The sequence below is a fragment of the Aedes aegypti genome, chromosome 2 (genome assembly GCF_002204515.2).
Source record: "Aedes aegypti strain LVP_AGWG chromosome 2, AaegL5.0 Primary Assembly, whole genome shotgun sequence".
In the NCBI taxonomy this organism is placed as follows: Eukaryota; Metazoa; Arthropoda; class Insecta; order Diptera; family Culicidae; genus Aedes; species Aedes aegypti.
In genome coordinates this window covers 471510682-471533698 of record NC_035108.1, presented here as the reverse complement: position 1 = coordinate 471533698, position 23017 = coordinate 471510682, and the positions used below count along the sequence as shown (strand labels likewise).

Here is a 23017-nt window from a genome sequence, read left to right as displayed (position 1 = left end):
TGTATGAGTTAGTGAAAGAAAGAGTGGATGAGTGAGTTAGAGAGTTTATAAGATGTTATAAATTCATATATCGACTCTTCCAGCTGCAGGCTTGATATGAACTCATCTGTTAATTCAAGGTTATTCGGCGAAGTAAATATTTAACTCAAAAATCACGACACAAATCTTTACACGATTTGACATTTCTTTGGACTTGGTTTGCAAAATCATGATATTTGATACATCGCAAATGAAGCTTTAGAACCACCAACATATTTGCCACTTGTACCGAAGAACCAATTATCCGGAATAACCCAGCTTGTGGCCAGGTTACCCAAAACCTCTTAAACTATTCTTATTTTGACTTGACTTTGACTTCGTCTTGACTTCATCAAGTTTGATATGTCGCAAGATAGGTCTCAGAACCGCCAATATAATGGCCACCTCCCCTGGAGAACAGGGTATCCAAAACAACCTGGCATGTTATCAAGTTATTCAATAACTTTTGAATTACCGTTATTTAGCCTTGATTTGGGAATTGATGTTGCCAGCTAGGTTTCAGAACCGATGGTTTAGAGGCCATTTCCCCCAGGGAACCGGGAGTTCGGAACAATCCTACATGTGGTCAAATCATTCAAATATATTTGAACCACCTTTAGACTTGATTTGCAAATTCATGAAAACTGATATGTCGCAAGCCAGGTTTCAGATTCGCCAATATAATAAGGCTACTTCAGCCAATGAATCGGTATTCGGAACAACCCAGCATGTGGCCAAGTCATCCAAAAACGGTCAAACTATTTTTATTTAGACTTGGTTTGCTAAATCATGAAGTTGATTTGTCGCAAGCCATGGACTCAAAATTAAAGTGATTACTGATTCTTCAAGTGGGATTATTTCAGTACCCCCCGTGATGAATCCGAAATTACGGTAAATTTTTAACCGATGCCCCTGATTCTAAAAACTAGAAAAATTTTGTGATCGACCCTGAAAATTCAACTGAAATTCATTGAAAAATGGATGGGAAATAAAATGTTGATATTGAAAATTTCAATCAAATCTGACGTCAGGCCCGCATGAATGATGAATGCATCCCGATAATACAAACACATAAAGGTTGTGTTCTACATGGAATGTAAAGCCAACGTAAAAAGGTGTTCAAAACTGCCTACTGACTATTGTGTTCGAGATCAGCGCAGCGAATTGTATAGTGTGACAGTTATGCGTAGAAATGCAGTAGTGGGACAGTTATGCGTGGAAATTCAACAATGGGACAAATTGACTTGGCTTGCTTTTCAATGAGTTTCCGAACAAAGTAAATTTTTGGTAAGTGTTTTCTAAAACTATACGTAAAAATAAACTGTTTGATGACGAAAAGTAACATGGGACAATTATGCGTCTAACGGCAGTCTATGTCCAGGAAAGTCAAGGAAATTTCCATTACGAAGCGATCCTGGACCGACCGGGAATCGAACCCAGACACCTTCAGCATGGCTTTGCTTTGTAGCCGCGGACTCTAACCACTCAGCTAAGGAAGGCCCCTATAGTATACGACACCTATAGTACAGGTAATACAGCATTTCTTTTTAAATTTAGCATCTCTAGAAGCTAAAAAAAGGTAAAACTTCCACTAACAAACAATAACTTTTTTATCTTTATTAACGAGATTTTTAAAGATCTCCGAACAAACGGCTTTACTTCCCTTCCTGATCACTAGGTTAAATTAGACCAGGTCGGTACCACATAAGATTTCTTTTCAAAGCATCGCAGACATTCTATGTGTTCCAGTTTATAGATGTCTAATGATGATGTTAAATTATATGAATTTTATTGAGGTCAGTATGGCATCGAATTATTCACAGTTTATAAAAAAACGTCGGTACTAAACGATCCGCTGTTGTTGAGCCTACATCCAAACTCTTAGTGCTAAATGTTGTCCAAGCTTAACTGTGAACTGTTGAACTCATTTTCGAAATCGTACAGCATTACAGTAGAAGAATTAACCTAAGAAGGCTAATGTCGCTGCTGTTCGTGTGACCAACATCTAGTTTGCTGCGATGTGACAGCGTGAGTACCGGGTTTCAAAGTGTCAAAGGCCAAAACAAAACATTCTCTGTTGCGTGGGATCGATAAATTAATGAAAAATAACAATTAATGCTAAATAATTATCAATTGCGCCCATTATGTCATTTTCAACGCAATGAAATGTAAAAGTCGAGTCTAGTACACGACACTGAAGACGGCCTTATAGTTGAGGTCAAAATATGCGTATCTGTCAAAGGATACATACTCTAGTGGAATCAATTGGTAAAATACTAATTTAGATTTTTTACTTATTTATAACTGCCCATAACTGCAAAACAGTCACATTCGACATTTTTGACAAATACCATGGAGAGTCATCAAATGACAAATACTTTCGATCAACTTACTGATTGTTTGATTGATTGACTGATTGATTGATGATTAAGTGGATCGAAAGTATTTGTCATTCCACTAAACAGCTCGAAGATTTATTATTGAAATGATAAATGTTATTGAATAAAAAATCGATTAGGAATCAAGTAGGTTCTGGTTTTGTTGAAATCAACTTGACAATTCCAAAGGTTAACGTAAGCATTGATGACCGTTAAATTCGTACTTGATACTCCGTGATCGACCAGAACAATCTAATTTGCACAAGAAGCTTTGGGATGGAAGTAGCTTACGATCTTCACTGTAAAATATCGAGATTCCCAAACATCACAGAATCGATTGTGGCGCCGGTCACGCCCTTACAGTCATCGGGAAAGGAAAAGAATGTTAGTGTGGCATCCATTGTTACAAAAGGCCGAGTATACCTCTTCATCTTTATAGGTGTCACGGGAAGACATATGAAAAGTAGACATATGTGATGTGTTTTCATCTAGCGTCATCTAGGTCGAAAGGCAAATATAGGAATATATGTGCTCCATTATTATTGGAGACCGAATATACCGTCAAACGGGGTAACTTGCAACAGTTTTGAACTTCAAGGCTATGAATGAAAAATTTGAGGATTCAGATAAGACAAAAACCGTCTAGTACCCTAATCGCCACGTGATGAATACCATGCGGTATTAATTTTATCAGTATTTGGTTTTATGGGATCAGGAGAGACGAAAAATATACATTTTTCATGCTACCCCTGATGTGGGGTAACATGCAACACAAGTTATACCTGAAGTACACTATTGAAAACTTGACCTATATCATGTTCTTATGATCATTTAAAAAATTTCTGCAGTAAAAGTATGACAATAATCAGAAACAGCTACTGTACTCTTAGAAAACAAATTATTATTGATAGAATTATGAGTATTAAACCAATTTGATTGGAAACTTCATTGGCATTTCATAGGGTGTCCACACGGACAAAGTCTAGCATATCATAAGTCTTAACAGTAATTGGAAGCCATTAAAACGTTTTAATGCAAATTTTCTACAAATACAGGTTATGCTTAACATAACTTATTTTTAATACAAATTCAAATCAAAGCGGCGGATCACATATTGATATGTAGAGTAAGGTGGGGCAAAAGTTCGACCTTAGTGGTATAATGAAAGTATCCAGGAAAACAATAGCAGTTGAAACAAAACAAATACCATACAGTGTACCTTCAACGTATTGGTTATAATTTTGCTGAACAAACTTGTGTCATAATATTAACCCATTTTTAGTTGAAACAGTTTCAAAATTGATTGTCTTAAACGAACTTTTGCCCCACCGGTGGGGCAAGAGTTCGAATCTAATGTGGGGCAAAAGTTCGCAGGCTAAAACACAAAATATCGATACTTTTATGACAAGAATACTTTATACCAGCCGTAAACTTAAGTTTGTCGAAAAATACACACTAAATTTTCATCAAAAAAATGCCCAAAATATACTTAAGAATAGCAGTTTTTCGCAAAACTAAATGCAAAATTTTAGTGACATTTTTCGCACGATCAGACAAATTTTACTAAATTTGAGGATAATATGTGGATTTAAAGGCAATTTGCAATTTTTCCCGTGAGTTTATACATGGGTCGAACTTTTGCCCCACTATGGGCCAAAAATTGTTTCCAAGCATTTATGCAAAAACTAATGCACCTCAAAGCATCCTTATGATAGGCCTAGAAACGCCCTTACGTAAAAAATTGAAAAATATTTTATCCTCAATTGGTTCCATGCAACGAAAGTTTGACCAAAAATTACAATATTCACGTCGAAAAACAACAAATAGCCAGAACTCGTTAATAAAGTCAAACCAACCAACCAACCAAATTTCAATCGATTTTTATGATATTTGGAGTGGAAGTCTCTTACTTGAATAACATTCGAACCATCATGACATTCATAAGTTTAGTTTTGAATTGAGCTAGAAATCTTAAAAAGAAACTCTTGCCCCACTCGAACTTTTGCCCCACTTTACTCTAACTGTAATACGTATTCGTATTTGTATTACAAAACATTCAGACACGGAGAGAGCTTTCTTAGTTCATCCGGACGTTGCTTGAAATGTTGCCCATGCTTCGTGAAAAATAAACATTTTTTTCGCTTTGAACAGACTCGTAATACATGATTTAATCCAGACTTCTGTCAATCTTTGTGTCATAATTGAAGCACCTCTTAATGCTTCAATATCCTTAAGCCTTTCTTTATATGTTTGCCTAGTTGTCTAGAGAGCTTGGTATTGACCATCAGCAGCTTCATTTGTATTCGATAATCGATAATTCGTAAATCCTGATGGTTGTAGGATATTATGAATCATTTCCGTACAACCACTTCTTCCTCAGTTTTTGAAAAGTTTCATAGCATGTTTGTAACGGAAACAAGATGCTAACAATGAGCGTGCTTCTAACGTTTTTATGTACGGATATGAACCATACTTAGTGATGAAAAGATGATAATTGGATTCAGCCTTTATATAATACGTTCTTCGATCGACCTGAAAAATTCGCCATCAACGAATTTTACCAAACTTAGGTATCATTTATTGTGAAGAAATTTATGGATTCAAAAGGTTATTGAATATTTCATCAGTACCGAAAATACCGGTACTCAATGCTTTTCAGTACCGGTATTTCGATATAAAAAAATGATCGGTATTACCGGTACTTTAGGTTTACCAAAACCCTATGAGAAACAAGGTGAAATTTTTCGAAAAAATAGTAAATTTTCATCTTAATTTTTTTTTCTACAAATGTTTTTAACATTTTTGGTTTGGGCGTAAGTTTGCCAATTAGGTGAAGATTTTTCAAATAGTATGTGGTATAAAATTTAAGAACTCAATGCCAAGCAAAAATTAAATTTTTTGAAACTGCTATTTTTTGAACAATTTCACCTAATATCCTACTTTTAGACAGGGGCTTAGAAAAATATGAAATTTTGTGGTTACAAAAGTTATCATTTTTTTTTTCTGTAGAGAAAATTTCAGCTCGATTAGTTGGAAGGAAACAAAACTAGAGCATGCAAAGTTGAGCAGTTTGTATGAAAAATGGCATGCGCTGCTATTATTCAGAACAACACTGTAGATTGTCATCGATAAATGCTGTTTAGTCATCATAAACCATCGGCATTTGTGGATGTAAAATTTCCTTAATAAACGCTGATTGAGGATGATTCGCTTTTTATGGTAACCCGACTAGAGGCTTGTAACAAAAATATAATAAAATTTTATCAGAATATGATATGCATATCATATTATGATATAATTTTGTTAGGCTCCGTTATCCATAGAACATAATAAAACAGAAATATAACATAATGTGTTTTATTTCCCTTTAAGATACTTTTTTGTTCATTTTTAGCAACTTTATAACAAAATAAATAGATAGTTATGCATTTCAATAATATACACTACTATCGTATATCGAACAGTATTATTGTTGGGAGATAAACGAACCGGCAGAGTTTGTTAACTTTATTCCAGTAAGGGTAGGAAAACGGTTACAAATTTCTTTTGGTGTTTCGTTATCTCCAACTAATTAACGTTTAAGATCGAGACACTACGGGTGTTTCCTGTTTCTCGCTACCGCAGGTCTCTTAAGATTGATAGGTGAATAGACTTCCGTTAACCTGCTTCTTTCTTCTACACACCTACTAATTTAATATGCTTATTTAATATGTAAAGACTCATTCATTGCATGTTCTCACCGTATGATAAGGTTTAATTAGGAATATTAGTTTGGTTTGATTCCTAATTCCACTAGAATGTAAGATTTCACTGCAAGGTAGCATAATATAGATAAGAACAAGTTTTAATTTAATTCATAGTTCATGTAGCATTGCTTCACCTGTTTTTCAAAAGTGTTTAGATTTAGATGCTATCTAGGTGCTAAATATTTTAACATTAGATATAATAATTGGGATAGATTTTAAGTAAACTTTGTAAATTCAGCGGAATAAAGATTTGGGAACCAGAGGTTTTAACGATTGCTGTTTTGTTTATGTTCGATCGCTCTTCCCATTGATCGTAACTTCATCCCATGACCTTGTACACGGCCAGCAATCCCTTTTGTGCGGTTTGGGTGTGGACATGTTTGGTCGCTCGCGTTCACAGCAATGAGGACGTTGGGGCTTGACGGATCTTTAGCCGTGGCGGGATCAACAATTATAATTTTAATACTTTGTATCAAACATTATAACTTGGTTTGATATGTTTTTGATAGAATTAAAACATATTTTGTTATGTTTATGTTTATATTCATACACTTTTTGTTATAATTTTAGTTATTTTAACAACATCCTGCATCAAGTTTGTAACAACCTATGTTCGAAAAAAACTTATAACATAATAACATATGCTGATATAATTTTGTTATGTACCCTTAGTCGGGAACTCACCCGCATTCAACCAAGTTTGACAGTTTCGGCGTGTTGTTTTTGTGCAGCATGCATTTACATAGATCGTTTGACTGTGTGTAGACCACCGAATTATAAAGGCTTGTCTTATTAATCATGCCTTCCGAGCATAGTCAACGCACATGGTAACTTTGACCAACAGATATTCAAGTGTCACATAAGTAGGCTGTGACTAATATCGCACCATAGAAACAGCCCTCTCCGTTTCAGACTAGACAGTGTGCACACGAGTAAGCAACACTATTGCTTGAAGTTAATCATTGGCCCTAGTTGATCCCTTTTCCAAAGATTCAGAAATGCACATTGGCGATCCTGCTAGGTTTGCCTTAAAGGCAATAAAATAATAATATAATAAAATTCGTTTTGAGCTGACTGATGGTTACAGAATATATGAGAATAACGAGTGGCTGTTATCTGCCTTGTCTTGGATTATTTTTATTCGTATCTGATGTCTCAAACTAGACTAAAAAAGGATAACTTATTATGTTGTTGGAGTAATACTCGAACGAGCAGTTCGAGAAAAGGAGAATCTCGTTCCTCGTCCCGCAAGTACATCATAACCGAAAATGACAACTGTACACTAACTTTTATCGATTTTGGTCATGTGTTGAAACGCCACATAATCACAGAAAGTACTTCCGTGGTGAACAGATGAACATCCCAAATCCATTGAAGAACCATCCTCAAAGTATTATGTAAAATTACCGTAACTGGAAACCCCTAACATGCCTGAAAGGATCATGTAAAATTTATTGAAGAATTGATAAAAAAAAATTTCCAAGAGCAATCAAATAAACGACGTGTAAATAAAACGTTTTGTGATCGAAACTCGATATAAAAATGTCAACATTTCCAGAAGTGAATGTTAACTCCATATAAAAAAAAGAGTGCCTATAAACAAGAGTGACGGCATGTTCCACTATTGGTATGTTTGTGCAGTTTATTTTTTGGGCTCAATTGGAATCTATTTGAAAAAAAAAGTATGTGGACAAGTCCATCAGTGAATGTCAAAGAGCAGGACAATCAATTTGTGTTTTGTGAACCTGAAGATAATGTGTTTTTTGGAAAGCAACACGGATGTAAAAAAATTCTAACAGAAACACTAAGAAAAATTGCTAGATTGACATTAAAGAAAAACCATAACAACATATGCAAAATTGAGCTTTTCTCATTCACCCTGCACATCAAATTTTTTTTTTGGTGAAATCAGCAATATTTTGCTAAAATTTTTCAAGCTGATATGTTCAGAAAATCAAATTGCTGAGTTGCAGTAGAAATCTGCTGATTACTTAGCTTTCTGATCTAAAGATCAGGAAATCTGTCCTCTGAAAATGTCAGATCGACAAATTTCAGCAAAAAATAGTAATTTGGTGTGTTGGCATACATTTTCATATTAATTTACAACGCTACTCAAACCAAATCTGTTGTGCCTGGTGGAATTTTACTGAAGTTTCTCGAAATACGTTCGGATTCCAATAAAAATTTCGTTCGCAATATTCTGATACGTTAAAATCTACATTTTTCAAAGTTTGCTTGAAAGTTTATCCAAGCTACATTTGGATGCACGCACATAATTGGCGTGATAGCATTCAATCACTATTCGTCCGTCATGTTCCTAACATATGTTTATCAGACTAAACAGTTAGATTATTAGTCGAAGGCAAATCAGCATTGCAGATATTGAAACATTTTTAGATTGTAAACGAAAATTTGTGGTTTTACAGCATAGCAACGGAACTACGATCTCCCTTTATCTTTCCTGACATTTTTATTTGTGATCATTAAATACTATGGAATTGCTTCTCCGTAAATTCGCTTTCTCTCTGGAGGTGATAAAATTCGGCCTAATGTTGAGGCACCTTGAATTTTTTTCATAACATCGAATTTTGAATCAATCAGCTTTTCAAACGGTCTCGATATGCATACGTATCTGAATGTTTGTTTGACAAACTTCTCATAAAAAACCCAGGTTAACTTCTGCGTTCATGAGTCCTCTCATGGCGTAGGGGTAACGCGCCCTAACTAGAGATCAGGGAGTCTTGAGTTCGATTCTCACTGAGAAGACGTGTAACTTTTTCGCAAAATTTCACATAAATTTGTAATGCCAATGGTATTTTCGTATCTTAGGAGCCCAAATACTGATTTGAGAGGTATAAATATGGTAAGTTATCAGAAGCCAAGTGAAAGTCATGTATTTTAAAAGTAGCTTTTATGACAACAAGGTGTATTATATGAGTGTTTTATCATAGCCGTAACAAATAAGAGTCATTCAGCCACGGCAAGCAGTTTAAATAAGGTATTTTATGCTGCAATAAAGCTGGTTTTGTAGCTTCAAAATTTTGACTTATATTTTGTCTCTAAGAAGTTTTGAAAACAGTCAAGAGTCGAAATATAAAATGTTATCTTTAAGCAACGTTAAATGTCGCCTCTAGCTATTTTAGCATTCACGTAACTGTCATAAAACAATAATGCATCCACTCGAAAGACAAATTGCTGTTGAATTGTTACTTGGGTATTCACGTCAGCTGAAAATAAAGATGTAGTTGACTTTTCTGTATCCACTTACCCTACGGTACCTTAACCATTCGCAAAACACATATTATTCATTTTTGAATTTTTAATAATTTCGACAAAGTCCATTCAAAAAGGTAAATTTAATGTGAAAAATAGTAACCTTTTAGAACCTTTGTCTAAGCGACACCTTTTGAATATTCTTCAAAAATGTATTTATTTATCTCCTTGAAATGGGTTGCCATCATTTTATTATTAATATCATCATAAAAATAAAAATTATTAAAATTATTAACATTTTGAGAAAAATTGAAAATCTTCATGGTAATTTCGAGTTACAGAGGTAAACTTGCATAGGAAACTGAAACAGATCTTATCGGGTTAGGGAACATCGAGTTAGAGAGGTATCGACTTACAGAGGGATCAAAGTATGCTAGTTTGAAGGGTTTGCGCATTCCATCGAGTTAGGGGAAATATCGAGATACAGAATATCGAGTAAGGGAGAGTTGACTGTATTTTCAATAAACTCCTCTTCGGTCAACAAAGTTACTAAACAAACTTTAAATAATTAGTCATTAATTACTCTGCCATCGACAGTTTTCGGTCCAAGGAGCACGGATGACAGCAAAAGTTATTTAGATAGAGAGCACTACTTCATACATAGTCAAACAGCAACGAGACAGAGGGCAGCATCTACCAAAATCTGATAACTTCGGCAGTGTAAAGTTAGAATGATAAATATCAACCAGTAGTGCCGATGAAAGTTGCTGCCGGCAAAACAACTGACCTTCCTCTCGATGGGGATGTGAGTTTGTTGGTGACGTCGAGAATTGTGGGTAAACTTTGTCCTTGCTATCGCTCAAGGCTGACATGTTCGCTTCTGTTTGCTAGACCTAGTAATGGGCGTGTTGAAATTGAGTGTCCTTTCGAATGCTTATTTATCCAATATTCAAAGCTGACAACTCTGAAGCACTTGTATAACGACTTGCTCAATATTTGCTTTATGCCGAAAAGGGATTTCTGGGTAATTATCGAAACGAACTTCTTCGTCTCTATCTTCTCTTTACTATTTGAAGGAAATTATATACCATCTAATCTTACAAATACCATTCAATTGTAAACCCTGCGGAGCAATGTAAAATACGAATACGACGCATTTAGCAACGATTGAAACATTTCCAGTGTCATTGGGTAGACGTTTCCTATTTTTATCTGTAAATAAAACAATAATGGAGATCAGTTCTAAATTTCCAAACCATATGTTGTAATGTACCGCTAATGGCCGTTGCGCCCGTGCAAGCATCAAGATAATCTTCTTTTTCACCGAGTTGTCAAAATCGAGCCAAGCACTGTTATAATACAGAGAGTCACCAATCTCCAAGCTCTGCAGATATAATAAGAGCAATCAAATTGATGGGCACGATGAATCCATGCTGATTACATGGAACCTACCTGTTCCCGTACCTCATTCGAGTGCCAATAGAGGGCGTACATTTGCGACAGAATCATGAAGATGTACGAACCAATCATTACCATCTGGGCCAACTGATTGCTCTGCCCATCAATTCGGGGTTGAATCCAATTGCAGCAGGCGATGATAGGAAGAGCAGATTGCATGTGTCAGTCTACAGTAAATTATGGTCGCCACGTTCGATTTCTACTTACGATGCTCAACAGGAAGAGCAAGGCGCACAGCATCATCCCGAACGAAAGCAGCTCCAGTAGAAATATATAGGTCACCAGTTCGTTAAGGTCGCTCACATATCTGCAGAAAGGCACATGAAGTCAACATCATGGAAAATTTGTTAACATCACAGCAACCATTGAATGGCATACTGTGATTTCGAAGCCTACTTGATTATGTCCTTGTGATACTGAAGACACTCTTTTATCCTCGCAAATAACGATCGGGGGGAAGTATTGTACTCGTGGATTTTCTCCAGGGACCGTTTCAGTGCTGCGATTCGTACCAATCCGAACAGGGCACAGGTGCAGTAGAAGCTAGAGAATGGGATGTACATGCAGCATGCCGGAAAGGTGAGATAAATCTGTAGCACGAACACAATTTCGTAAATTGGCGACGCGTGGACGTCGACCCCGGGAATATAAACTCCGTAGGGAAGGCCACTGTCCGGCGAAAACAGAGGATACGTAACGAAGCAGGCACTGATAAACGCTCCCAGCCAAAGATTCGATTTGGACAGAATCCTTGCTCGACGGGTCAACTGATCCAATAGTGGGCGGATGTCATTTTGCTTCTGTTTTTATCGAACGACAAAGTGTGTGAGGATTTTAGAGAGATTAAAAAGCCATTCGCATACCTCCAGAACGGCGTACTCATCAGCAATTCCCTCCAGAAACGTTTCGAACTTGCCTCGGTTCCCCATTAGGAAGGATGTCCGAAGCACCAAATTGAAGTAGAGCACCGTAAAGTACCCGTCGATGATAATCTTGTTCATATCGCCGCTGCCAGACGCAATCACGTGAAAAAGGTTCATAAATTGGAACACGTTCAGCACCGTCACCGGAACGCATCCCAACAGATAACTGTACCACTTGGGTTTCCGGAGATATGCCCAGAAGAGCCACACTTTGACGTTGACGTTGATGATTGGACAATTTTCTATCAACATTGTGCCGCGGGGAATGACCAAATAGTGCCGCCATCCTTTCGGTCAAACGACTTTTTAAGCACAAAAGCCACCGAACTGATTCGATGGTATGTAATCGCAATTATAGTTATCAGATTAATTGATGGGCATGGTCAGTTTGACCGGTCAACTGTACCGTGCAATCAAGCGGAAATAGGTGCTCAGGCACGACTTTTTATCCTTTGCAATGAAGGTAGGTTCTTAAATTGATGGGTGGTTCACAGCAATTTAGCTTCGTTTAAAATAATTTTTTATTGAGTCAGATATGAAACATTCCAAAGTGCTTTTCGCGTATATACATACAAAGGTAGGTCAAAATATCGTTTATGCTCCACACTACTTTGTCGATGCTAGGTCAAGGTAATTACCAAATTCATTTCAATTCCTCGGATAACTTTTTTTTAATTCGTCCTTTTTCAGATCCTTGGATTCATCTATCGCTACAAGGAATTCTTCAAGTGATTAAATCAGTAATTTCCCCAAAAACTTCTTAGAGATTCTACTAGTTTTTTTTTCATAAATTCTTCTAAATATTTTTTTAGGATGTCTTCTACGATGTCTTTTAAAAGAAGTTTATAAAAAAAAGAAATCAAGTTATTTCTCAGGATGATTTTTCCAAGTTTTATTTGAGAATTTTCACTGGAGATACCTCTATGAATATATTTAACCTTCATTTCCTCCTAGATCATCGGTGATTTGCGCAAAACTAAAATCTCCGGAATATGTTAAGCGATTTCACCAGATGTTTTCATATGAATTGTTTCTAGATTTTATTACGAGTGTTCAAAGAGTTCGACTGTGAATAACCGTAAACACGCTACTGAATTCTGTACAACATACAGAACGTTATCTTAGAATACCTTTAAATTTCTTTTACAAAACCATATATAAACTTCTGAAGCAATTGTTATTTATATATTTTTTGATTCCATCAAAAACGACTTCCTGGTTGAAATTCTGGCTACGCCCTCATACCTCTATTTGAGGGGTCCCTAAATCTAACTCCGCACCGGTCTAGCTACGCCACTGGATGACCCAAAGTTTATAGAAATAAGTTCCCTGTTTGGGAATAAGCCAGGCAAAAACATACAAAAATTATAAAAATTCATCCGACCCCGTATCACCCGAAAATCCCTTAACCTTCCGTCAGTCGCTCAAAAAAAAGTTACACCAGCGGTCGCATCGTGTACTGAGTACACGCGGAGCAATTTTGATTGTACATCCAAAGCTAGGCAAGATAGAATATGGATGTCTTCGACAAATTTCTTCAGTCCAACGGTACCAATTGGTCAGTGGACAGAGAACACTTTGGAAACATCCTCATCTTCCTGTGGCCATCGGATTGTGCCCCGGGGGAACCGATGTAGTGGACATTTCGCAATGCAACATCTCGTACACAAATATCTCAGGATCTAGATTTTTTAGCGAGATGGTGTCTTGGGCAAAGTTGTTCAGTAGGTCAAGGGCTAACATGTGATAGGCTGCTTGTTTCGAAATTCTGCCACCAGATGGTGCTAGTGAGCATTTAATTTTTCAAACACCGATATCTCAAGATCCTGATTACCTAGAAAGATGATGTCTTCGACAAAGTTGTTTAGTAGGTCAAGGACTAACATATGATAAGCTACCTAACAAGAAAAACTGCCACAAGATGGTGCTAGTGAGCATGCAATATTTTAATCACGAATATCTCAGGATCCCGATTTTTTTAGAGAGATGGTGTTTTCGGCAAAGTTGTTCAGTAGTTCAAGAGCTACCATGTGACGATCTCCTTGATTCGGAATTCTTTCAATAGATGGCGCTAGTGAGCATGATATTTTGCGAACACAGATATCTCAGGATCCAGGTTACCTATAAAGTTGACGTCTTCGACAAAAGTGTTGAATAGGTCAAGGTCTACCACCATATGGCACTAGTGATCATGCTGTATCTTGATCGCGAATATCTTAAGATAATAGGGGCCCAGATAGCCGTAACGGTAAACGCGCAGCTATTAAGCAAGACTAAGCTGAGGGTCGTGGGTTCGAATCCCACCGGTCGAGGATCTTTTCGGGTTGGAAATTTTCTCGACTTCCCAGGGCATAGAGTATCTTCGTACCTGCCACACGGATATACACATGCAAAAATGGTCATAATAATTTTTACTTTTCCGCGTTAAGCCCTAAAACTGCTTCTGGACTTAGGCTAGCGGCTTTTCAATTTGACTCCCAGCTGAGAGCCGCCCTACACCCTTAGGAAAATCAGCTTGAGGGATAGGCTTACGATTATCGCCGTGACCGATAATTTCACTTACTGGTTGTTTTCAAATAAATTCAAAGTGCTCTTTGTGCTAGTATAATCATAATATGGTTATGCTAGCACAAAGAGCCCTTTGAATTGATTTGTAAACAACACAGGCAATGACTATCACATTCGAGGTGATTCGAACAATGTTGTAGTGTGCGTGCCATCCCGTGAGTCGCCATGAGAGACCGAGTTTCTCATATCACTTTGCACTAACACACATCCATCTTTGTTTTTGTGTAACAGCTTTCTGCCGCCCATGAGCCTCTGTACGTGCCATAAATTCTTTTGTTCTTTTAATTTTTACTGTGCGCTGTGTGTTGGAGCTGTCTCGCTCTCTCTCACGGGCAACTCGAAAACAGCGCGCACAGAATAAGTCAAACGTTTTATAGCATGCATACGCTTATTAGATATTTGATAGGCTTTTTCATTTTTTTTTCAAATGGAAGTAAAAATGAATAGCCGCGTGTACTAAGTCTAGCAGCAGTTTTAAGGCTATTATTCGCATTATTTTAACCAATCAATGTGCTTGAAACACACTGTTTGATAGCAGAAAAATACTACGTAATACTGCAGTATGCTATTGACAATTTTATAAGAAAATTCAGTTGAATTCACAGAACAGATGTTTTCTAGAAAACCGATTACGCCTTCATAATTATTTGATCGTTGTTTTGTATTATTTTTTACCTTTTAGAACGTTCGGCATTTGCATACAAGAACTGTCAAAAGACCTTCCGAATCAGCTAATTTGAGACGTCTCGTGAAAAGGCCTATTGCTCAATTGTAACCACCATTGACAGTTCTTGATTTCAGCACAGACAAAAAGGCGTCACACTCTGTCCATCGATCATTTTTTAACGACCGATTCGTATATGTGCGACCAACTGCAGGCTGCAACGATTTTGATCGTCATATTTTTAAATATAGTCAAACCTGTATTAGTCGATGTTCCATAGTTCGATATCGACTCATGAAACCATACTTAAAACAAAAAAATCATAATTACTATAATGCTCCCTTTTATCAGCTTTCTAAAGAATATCTGTTCCATGAGTCGATGATCTTTTGAGTATCGACTGGAAATTTGACTTTCTTTGAAATTCTGAAGTATATTCTGATGGGATTTTCTTGCTGAAGAGCACCGTTTTCAAATCAAACGGTTTATTACATGTTAAACATGCTTCCGTCTTGGACAGAATAAACAACTTAGTTGAAGAAGTCATTTTCATGATTAAGCAATCACGATCCTAGATGTTTGGGTTGAAAATTTAGCATACTCAGTGGCACCATCTAGTGGAAGAATTACCAAACAAGTGTGGCCCATCACAAGATTGTACTTGACTTACTGAACTTTTGAGCCGAGAAGTTCATATTTGGATGTAATCGGGATTCTCAGATATTAGCAATCAAAATATGCATGCTGAATAGCGCCACCAGTTGAAAGAATTTTAAAACTTGAGGTTCCTTGCATTTAGGCCTTCATCTTAGAACAATCTTGCCGAAGGGGCAATATTTCTTAGTAATGAAAATATCTCAGGATCATTTTTCTAAGCGATCAGGATCCAAATATATCTACGTTCGAAAAATTGCATCTTCAGCGTCGTTTTGTGGAAGAAATCCGAATCAAACGGCACATCACATGTTTAGTCCTTAATATACTAAACATCTTTGCCGAAAAAAACATCTTGCTAAAATATCGTTATCCTGAGATATTCGCGATCAAAATACGCCATCTGTTGGTAAAATTTCAAGTTGGGTGGCTTATTACATGCTAGACCTTGACCTATTCAACACTTTTGTCGAAGATGTCAACTTTATAGGTAACCTGGATCCTGAGATATCTGTGTTCGCAAAATATCATGCTCACTAGCGCCATCTATTGAAAGAATTCCGAATCATGAAGATCATCACATGGTAGCCCTTGAACTTCTGAACAACTTTGCCGAAAACAGCATCTTTCTGAAAAATCGGGATCCTGAGATATCCGTGATTAAAATATTGCATGCTCACTAGCACCATCTTGTGGCAGTTTTTCTTGTTAGGTAGCTTATCATATGTTAGTCCTTGACCTACTAAACAACTTTGTCGAAGACATCATCTTTCTAGGTAATCAGGATCTTGAGATATCGGTGTTTGAAAAATTAAATGCTCACTAGCACCATCTGGTGACAGAATTTCGAAACAAGCAGCCTATCACATGTTAGCCCTTGACCTACTGAACAACTTTGCCGAAGACACCATCTCGCTAAAAAATCTAGATCCTGAGATATTTGTGTACGAGATGTTGCATTGCGAAATGTCCACTACATCGGGTCCCCGGGGCATAATCTGATGGCCACAGGAAGATGAGGATGTTTTCAAAGTGTTTAATGTCCACTGACCAATTGGTGCCGTTGGACTGAAGAAATTTGTCCAAGACATCGATATTCTATCTTGTCTAGCTTTGGATGTACAATCGAAATTGCTCCGCGTGTACTCAGTACACGATGCGACCGCTCGTGTGACGGGCCCGGTAAAAAAAAGTTACACGAGTGGTCGCACTGGTGTACTGAGTACACGCCTAAAAATTTAGGTAAAAAAGTAAGAGGTTGTTTCCGAGATACGACCGCCAAGTTGACGTTGGATAACGTTAGCTTCTTCTATTTCCTGATTTAGGACCGTCACGAACTTATGAAAGATTTACCTAGAAATCTAAAAATCTAATCAATTTTCAAACTATTTGTTGCATGTCAATTCCGATCTATTATGGATATTGAGTGTTATTATTTGGTTGGTTCGGTTAACACTTCAACACCGATAGAACCGGTCGATGGAAGAAGAAGCATGGGCGGTAACTTTTGCTCTCCAAATAAACAGAGAAAGAGTTTTGGGTGATCTGTTTGTAGTATGAAAATGATGTCCGTAATAGGGAATGCATCACCAAACTCGCAACTAATCAATGATCATGACTGCGATAATTGACAAGAAAATTATGAATGAAATGGATCACTTGGGAAATGCGACCGTTCCTTATGAATAATCCCAGAGATAATCATTCTTTAGTCCTTACATTTAATAGATGGAAATATTATCCTTAGGGGCCATCCATTTATTACATAAAGGTTCATGGGGGGAGGGGGTTTCAGATTTCTCACGCGCCATACAATTTATATTTTAATTTATTTTTATTTCTATACAAAAATCAGAGGGGGCTGTGTACAAGACCCGATTGCATGACGTTAACTACGCTGCGTCCTCGGAAACAGCCTCAAATTGCCGTATTGTCAATTATTCGTAAAAAATCAATTATTGTATGATGGAATGAGATGAATTAAGAGATTATAGCAAGTATGTGGTAAACACATTAGGGAATATTATACAAATAACTCTTTAAAACACATTTGTTGGCTCTGAAAAGGGCCGATTGAATTGTTGAATTTGCGTAACACGGACACATTTTGACGGCGCACTGGTTTCAATCCTCCTCGCCCGATGAGATTTGCGATGCGGATGACGATGTGCGCTTCAACAAGCGGATTTGGTCGATTTTCTTCAGCCATCTCGTACAACAGCTTGCCTCTGGTAGCGAGGAGCTAAGCAGGTTTGGAGAAGCTCTTACCAGCTCGAAAGCGAAAACAGAATGAAACCAGATTCAACGAAGGAGGGATGCTTTATACCCTTAGAATAGCAGATGATGCTCCTCCTTTCATATTCTTCGTTTTCTTATCTGGGAAATAGGCTATATGAAACTGATGTCTGGGTAAGGGATGTACAGATTAGCATTATGCTGTTATTGCAACCCGACGGCACTGCAGCAGCATCCTCGGAAACAGCTCCAAATTGTCGTATTGTCAATTATTCGTAATAAATCAATTATTGTATGATGCTATGAGATGAATTAAGAGATTATAGCAAGTATGTGGTAAACACATTAGTGAATATTATACAAATAACTCTTTAAAACACATTTGTTGGCTCCGGAAAGGGCCGATTGAATTGTTGAATTTGCGTAACACGGACATATTTTGGCGGCTTTGGTCGATTTTCTTCAGCCATCTCGTACAAATTAGGGAATATTACACGGACGGTGACGGCTGTGCCGCTCGATCTAATGAACCAGAATGACCGCGCTAGCCTCCCGCATGGCAATGACAGCGGAGCACTGGCTGGTAGCGACGATTTCTGGCCGAAAACGATTGCTGGCTGGTGCACTCAAATGAGCGGCTTCAGTTGCTGCGGCTCCGAAATGCGTGGTTCTTCGGTTCTAATGCGTGTTGTATTCGCGTCCTATTGAAAACTGAACTGAGGACGCGAATGACTCTCGAAATTTGCTCGCCGACCGTGTTCACAGTCTGACGGCAAAAAGAAGAATGAGGGAAGAAGCAGGGTGCGGTGCGCTTTTATAGTGGGAAGCGGAACCGAAAAATGTGCTTGAACGTGAATGGTTAGATAAGAAAGGGGTCAACGTTTTACGATATTTCAATAGTTTGTTGCTAATAATCAATAGTGTCCTCCATTTGAATCGACGCGTAGATAAATTTCCAATCGATTCATGGATAAATATTGAAAATCTATCGATAAATGACTGAGTTATTAGCGGTCAAAACCTGACCATTTTTCGTTACATGCTCAATTTTTCGTTTTTCTGAATTGTACCCCCATATGTTGCCGTAAGACGTTATCCAACGTCAAAACACGATGTTTTCGAATACTTTTCGTTGATTTTTTCGAAAAATTTCTTCTCTACAAGCAAGAAGAAGAGTAGATCTTGGAATAGGACCAACACCCGGATCAATTTGAAGGGATTTTCAACGTGTTTTTCTACTTTTCGCAAAGTGCGTGTACTCAGTACACTAGGGCGACCGACGGTGGGTTAAAAAGGGGTACTCAACTTCTTCTTCGAGAAAATAGCCGAGATTTTAGATTGTAGCGTACTTTGAATGCGAACACTTCTCAGAGCGTAGAAAAGCCCGATGGAGTCCAGATGGACTGGCCATAGTCGTGCCAGTCAAGTTTGTCTTATATGCAGGCCCGGATTTGGGGGGGGTGCCAAGGGGGCAAATGCCCCGGGCCCCCCGATCAAGGGGGCCCCCGAAAAGTGAAAAAAGTGAAACACAATTCTATGAATTATTTCAACATTAATGATTTTAATTTTAAAAGATGGAATCCTATACGAAAAATTTCTAACAGATACATTAATTATGACTTGATATTATGTTATTTTTTTGCTAGTGGGCGACAGATACATATATTATGACTTTAGTTAAAATAAAATCCTTATATTGGTTTATTAAAATAATCAAGCTTACATCAAAAACTTAAAAACTCTCGGGTTAATATACAGCAAACTGTCACAGATTTTTTAAATATTGCATAAAATAATATCCAATAGTTTTGTTCAAATACTGTAATTCTGCTTAAGAGCTTAGATTTCACTAAGATTTTGACCAATTCCACAGCAATTGTGTAAACATTGTAATTTTACCTAACAGCTTAAAATTAATCAGAGTTTTGACCAAAATTCCGATCCCTAAATTACTAGTTAACAACTGAATCTATCCACAAGGTTAATGTGCCTATTGCCTTTGCAAGATTTCCGCTAGAGGGCTTTTTGACAGAGTATAGCATCATCTGTAAGCTGTCTAAACGTGCATTTTTCTTTCAAACTGTTGTCAATGTCTAGAGTATTAAAACTATAGAGCAAGTGACTAAGAAATGAGCCTCATATAGCTAATTCAGGAAGTTTTTTGTTGACCGAGCTTCACTCATGTGCTTTTCTGAAAGCAATTACTCCTTGTCCGTAAAGACTAGTTAAATATCTAATTAAAACAATGTTAGAAAATTGTTTGTTTTTTAACCGTTACGAAAATCAAATTGATAATTTAAATACATATTGCTTAATCCAGTCGTGATAGGATCACTTTTTCTAACAATAAAAGCCGGAAACCAATACAAATCTGCACAATGAAATAAAACAGCTAATCGATTTGCTTGTCGCTGTGACTGTTGTTCAAATTCAATTAATGGAAATATCAGCAGCAACATTGATCAATTCTTAAGATAATCTTTTAAATTGTTATCCAAGTCTCGACGAATCATATTCTTGTTTACGGCGGATCCAACTTTCAATCGAATCCTATTCATTCGAATCCATCGCCCACTAGATTTTGTTGGCGTAAACGGGAATGCAAAATGGTTTTCGATCGAAAAAGCATTCGAGCTCAAACAAGAATAGGGGTGATAGTCTTGATTTCAACTGGAAAAAAATAGTTTTAGATTTGATTGAGAACGATTTGAAAAGTCAAATCAAAATTCAATCTTATGCTCTTCATGACTTTTCATGTATTTAATACAGATGGTTTATATTAGGCAAAATTTACGAAGTAATTTATGTAAAGTCAAATTCGAGTTAAATTACAATTTTATTGAGTTTTGAAGTTCCTGAACTTTGCTATGCTTAGCGTTTCTCGTTAATTTTGTACCAAGGGCCCTCTTCAAGAGATCTGACCCGGGCCCCCCGAAGCCCAAATCTGGCACTGCTTATATGTTCTCTATTTGTAATTAGTACATAATAATGTTAATAAATGCGTATTATTTGTTTAATTAAGTAACCTGTTCTTGTAAAACTGTGAACCTGTGGATAATACAGTCGACTCTCCCCAACTCGATGTTTTATAAGTCGATATATTCTATAACTCGATATATTTTTCAGTCCCTTCAAATTCCCATACATCGTGCTCTCCATAACTCGATATTTCTATAACTCGATATCTACACTAGTCGATGTCACGTGTGAGGAAAACTTCCTTCCATAACTCGATATCTATCTAAAAATTCTGTTTATACAGGGAAATTTGGACCGCTTCTGGTTTGGATGTGAATAAACACATGCATTTTACAATGGAAGTTAAAAAACACATAAAAATAAATATATAAATTTTCAGTAAAAAGTAAGTGATTTCTCAAGCCTTTTTAAAAATAGCGTTTAAATATGATTTTTCAAAATACTATAAGCAAAATAATATTGCTTTCTTACAGAAGTGATCTTAAAAGTATTGGAAATACAGAAATTTGATACTATGATTTTATGATTTTTTGTGTCCATATGTTCTATAACTCGATAATTCTATAAGTCGATGGTCCCTTGAATATCGAGTTATGGAGAGTCGACTGTATATGGATCGAATAAATTGTGTGTGGATTATAGTATGGAAGAAGATTGACAGCAATCATCCCCAAACTACCAAATAAGGCAATGATGGATGAATATCAACCAGTCCGCTTCCCGAGCAAAGTTGAATAGCAAAATGATAACAAGTCTTGTTACCAGGTTATCATAATTTGATAACTGATTTTGTTATCATCTTGGCTGAATTAACAGCCAACATAACAAAAATGAGAACTCAAATTTGTTCGTCGAATGACAAAGCAATAGCAAAAGGTGTGATCACTGAGTTCAAGGTGATAACTCAATTTTGAGAGATGAGTGCTTTGGAATAAACTTAAACTTCAAATAATTAAAAAAAATGTAAGGTGATGTGCTAGTATCCATCGTATTAAGCATTGATCAGTGAGAACTGCAATTTTCCCAGTATTGCATTGAATGATGCTGATACAAACCGATGCAAAACAATTCTTTCTCAAAACGGCTTTAGCATTGTACAATAATATTTTAATTGGTTGGTAACAAAATATGTTATCACACATCTTTCCTATAACATTTTTATGAAGCGTGTGTTATTAAACAAAGTTAACTTTTCGTCATAGGGTTTCGTTCTACTTCGTCGTCAGCGCTATTAGATTCATTTTCCAAGTGTAATTTTATGAAAGCTGTTATGGTTTGTACACTTGTACACCAAAAATGCAATAAAACTACTGTATATCGTTGAATAACTTCGGTTCAATCATCCACGTTGCACTTTTTCACCGAAATCGCATGGACGAACACGATTTGAGAGAAATGTTTAACGATCGACGCCAGGCACACCACTTTATGATACAAGTTTCTCCCCGCCCCCCAGTGTGGTTTCCTTCGCCAGGCACTTATTTTCGCGATGGAAAACCTTCTTACTTCTTCACTGAAGGATTTCATTTTAATCACATGCCATAAAAGTTCTATAATTCACGAAATTTTATGAAATTTCCTCATCGACCGCGTAAAATTGAAAATGTAAACAAAGTTCAATCTGTCGTACTGAGAAAAAAAAGGCTTGTGCGCATCAATGTGTGCGCGATGCTCGACGTAAAAATACGAATCCTTTTATTGTGTTGTTTTCGCTGCACTGTGAGCAAATGCCATAATTGTACGGTCAAAAGGAATTGTGTTCATACACTCCCGTGCATAAGTTTGGGTTCACCCCTTAAAAAAATGCAAAAGTGTTCAGTCCATATCTCTGTGACTACACGTCCAATTGAAATTCTCTAAGCCGCATTCGAAAGGCAAAGAGTTATTCTTACTTCGTACAGTTGTGTTCAGAATAATAGTAGTGAAAGCCGATTTTCATACAAAATGCTCAACTTTGGCATGCTGTAACTTTGTTTCCATATGAGCAATCGGCATGAAATTTTGGCAGTGAACTACAAATATGCTCAATTTCATTATCACAAAATTTGAAAATTTTCAGACTACCGGCTAAAAAGTTAAGCACCAGGTGAAATCGCTCAAAATAATAGTAGTTTTTCTTTTGTAAATTTTTGTTCAGCAACAATTTTGTAAAAAATTGTATTGTTTATACATTTAAAGCTT

General features: G+C 36.8%; 1 protein-coding gene across 2 annotated transcripts; it reads right to left on the bottom strand.

Annotated features, from left to right (window-relative positions):
• Nucleotides 1-10400: 10400 nt before the first annotated feature.
• Nucleotides 10401-12023, bottom strand: LOC5567334 (odorant receptor Or2). Of its 2 annotated transcripts, none has more exons than XM_001651705.2 (6): nt 11677-12023; nt 11210-11613; nt 11021-11120; nt 10808-10909; nt 10629-10739; nt 10401-10567 (listed from the first exon to the last, which is right to left on the bottom strand). In XM_001651705.2, exons 1-6 carry the CDS (start codon nt 11986-11988, stop codon nt 10466-10468), a joined length of 1131 nt encoding a protein of 376 aa, XP_001651755.1. In that variant the 5' UTR covers nt 11989-12023; the 3' UTR covers nt 10401-10465. The 2 variants fall into 2 exon arrangements, with proteins under 2 accessions (XP_001651755.1, XP_021698580.1); XM_021842888.1 differs by having other exon boundaries at nt 10820-10909.
• Nucleotides 12024-23017: the final 10994 nt, after the last annotated feature.

Coding starts and splice junctions, on each gene's coding strand:
- LOC5567334 (XM_001651705.2), bottom strand. CDS start 11,988: ATGTTGATAGAAAATTGTCCAATCATCAACGTCAACGTCAAAGTGTGG. Junction 11,614..11,676: donor ATGAGTACGCCGTTCTGGAG/GTATGCGAATGG, acceptor CGATAAAAACAG/AAGCAAAATGACATCCGCCC. Junction 10,910..11,020: donor TGCTCTTCCTGTTGAGCATC/GTAAGTAGAAAT, acceptor ATTGATGGGCAG/AGCAATCAGTTGGCCCAGAT.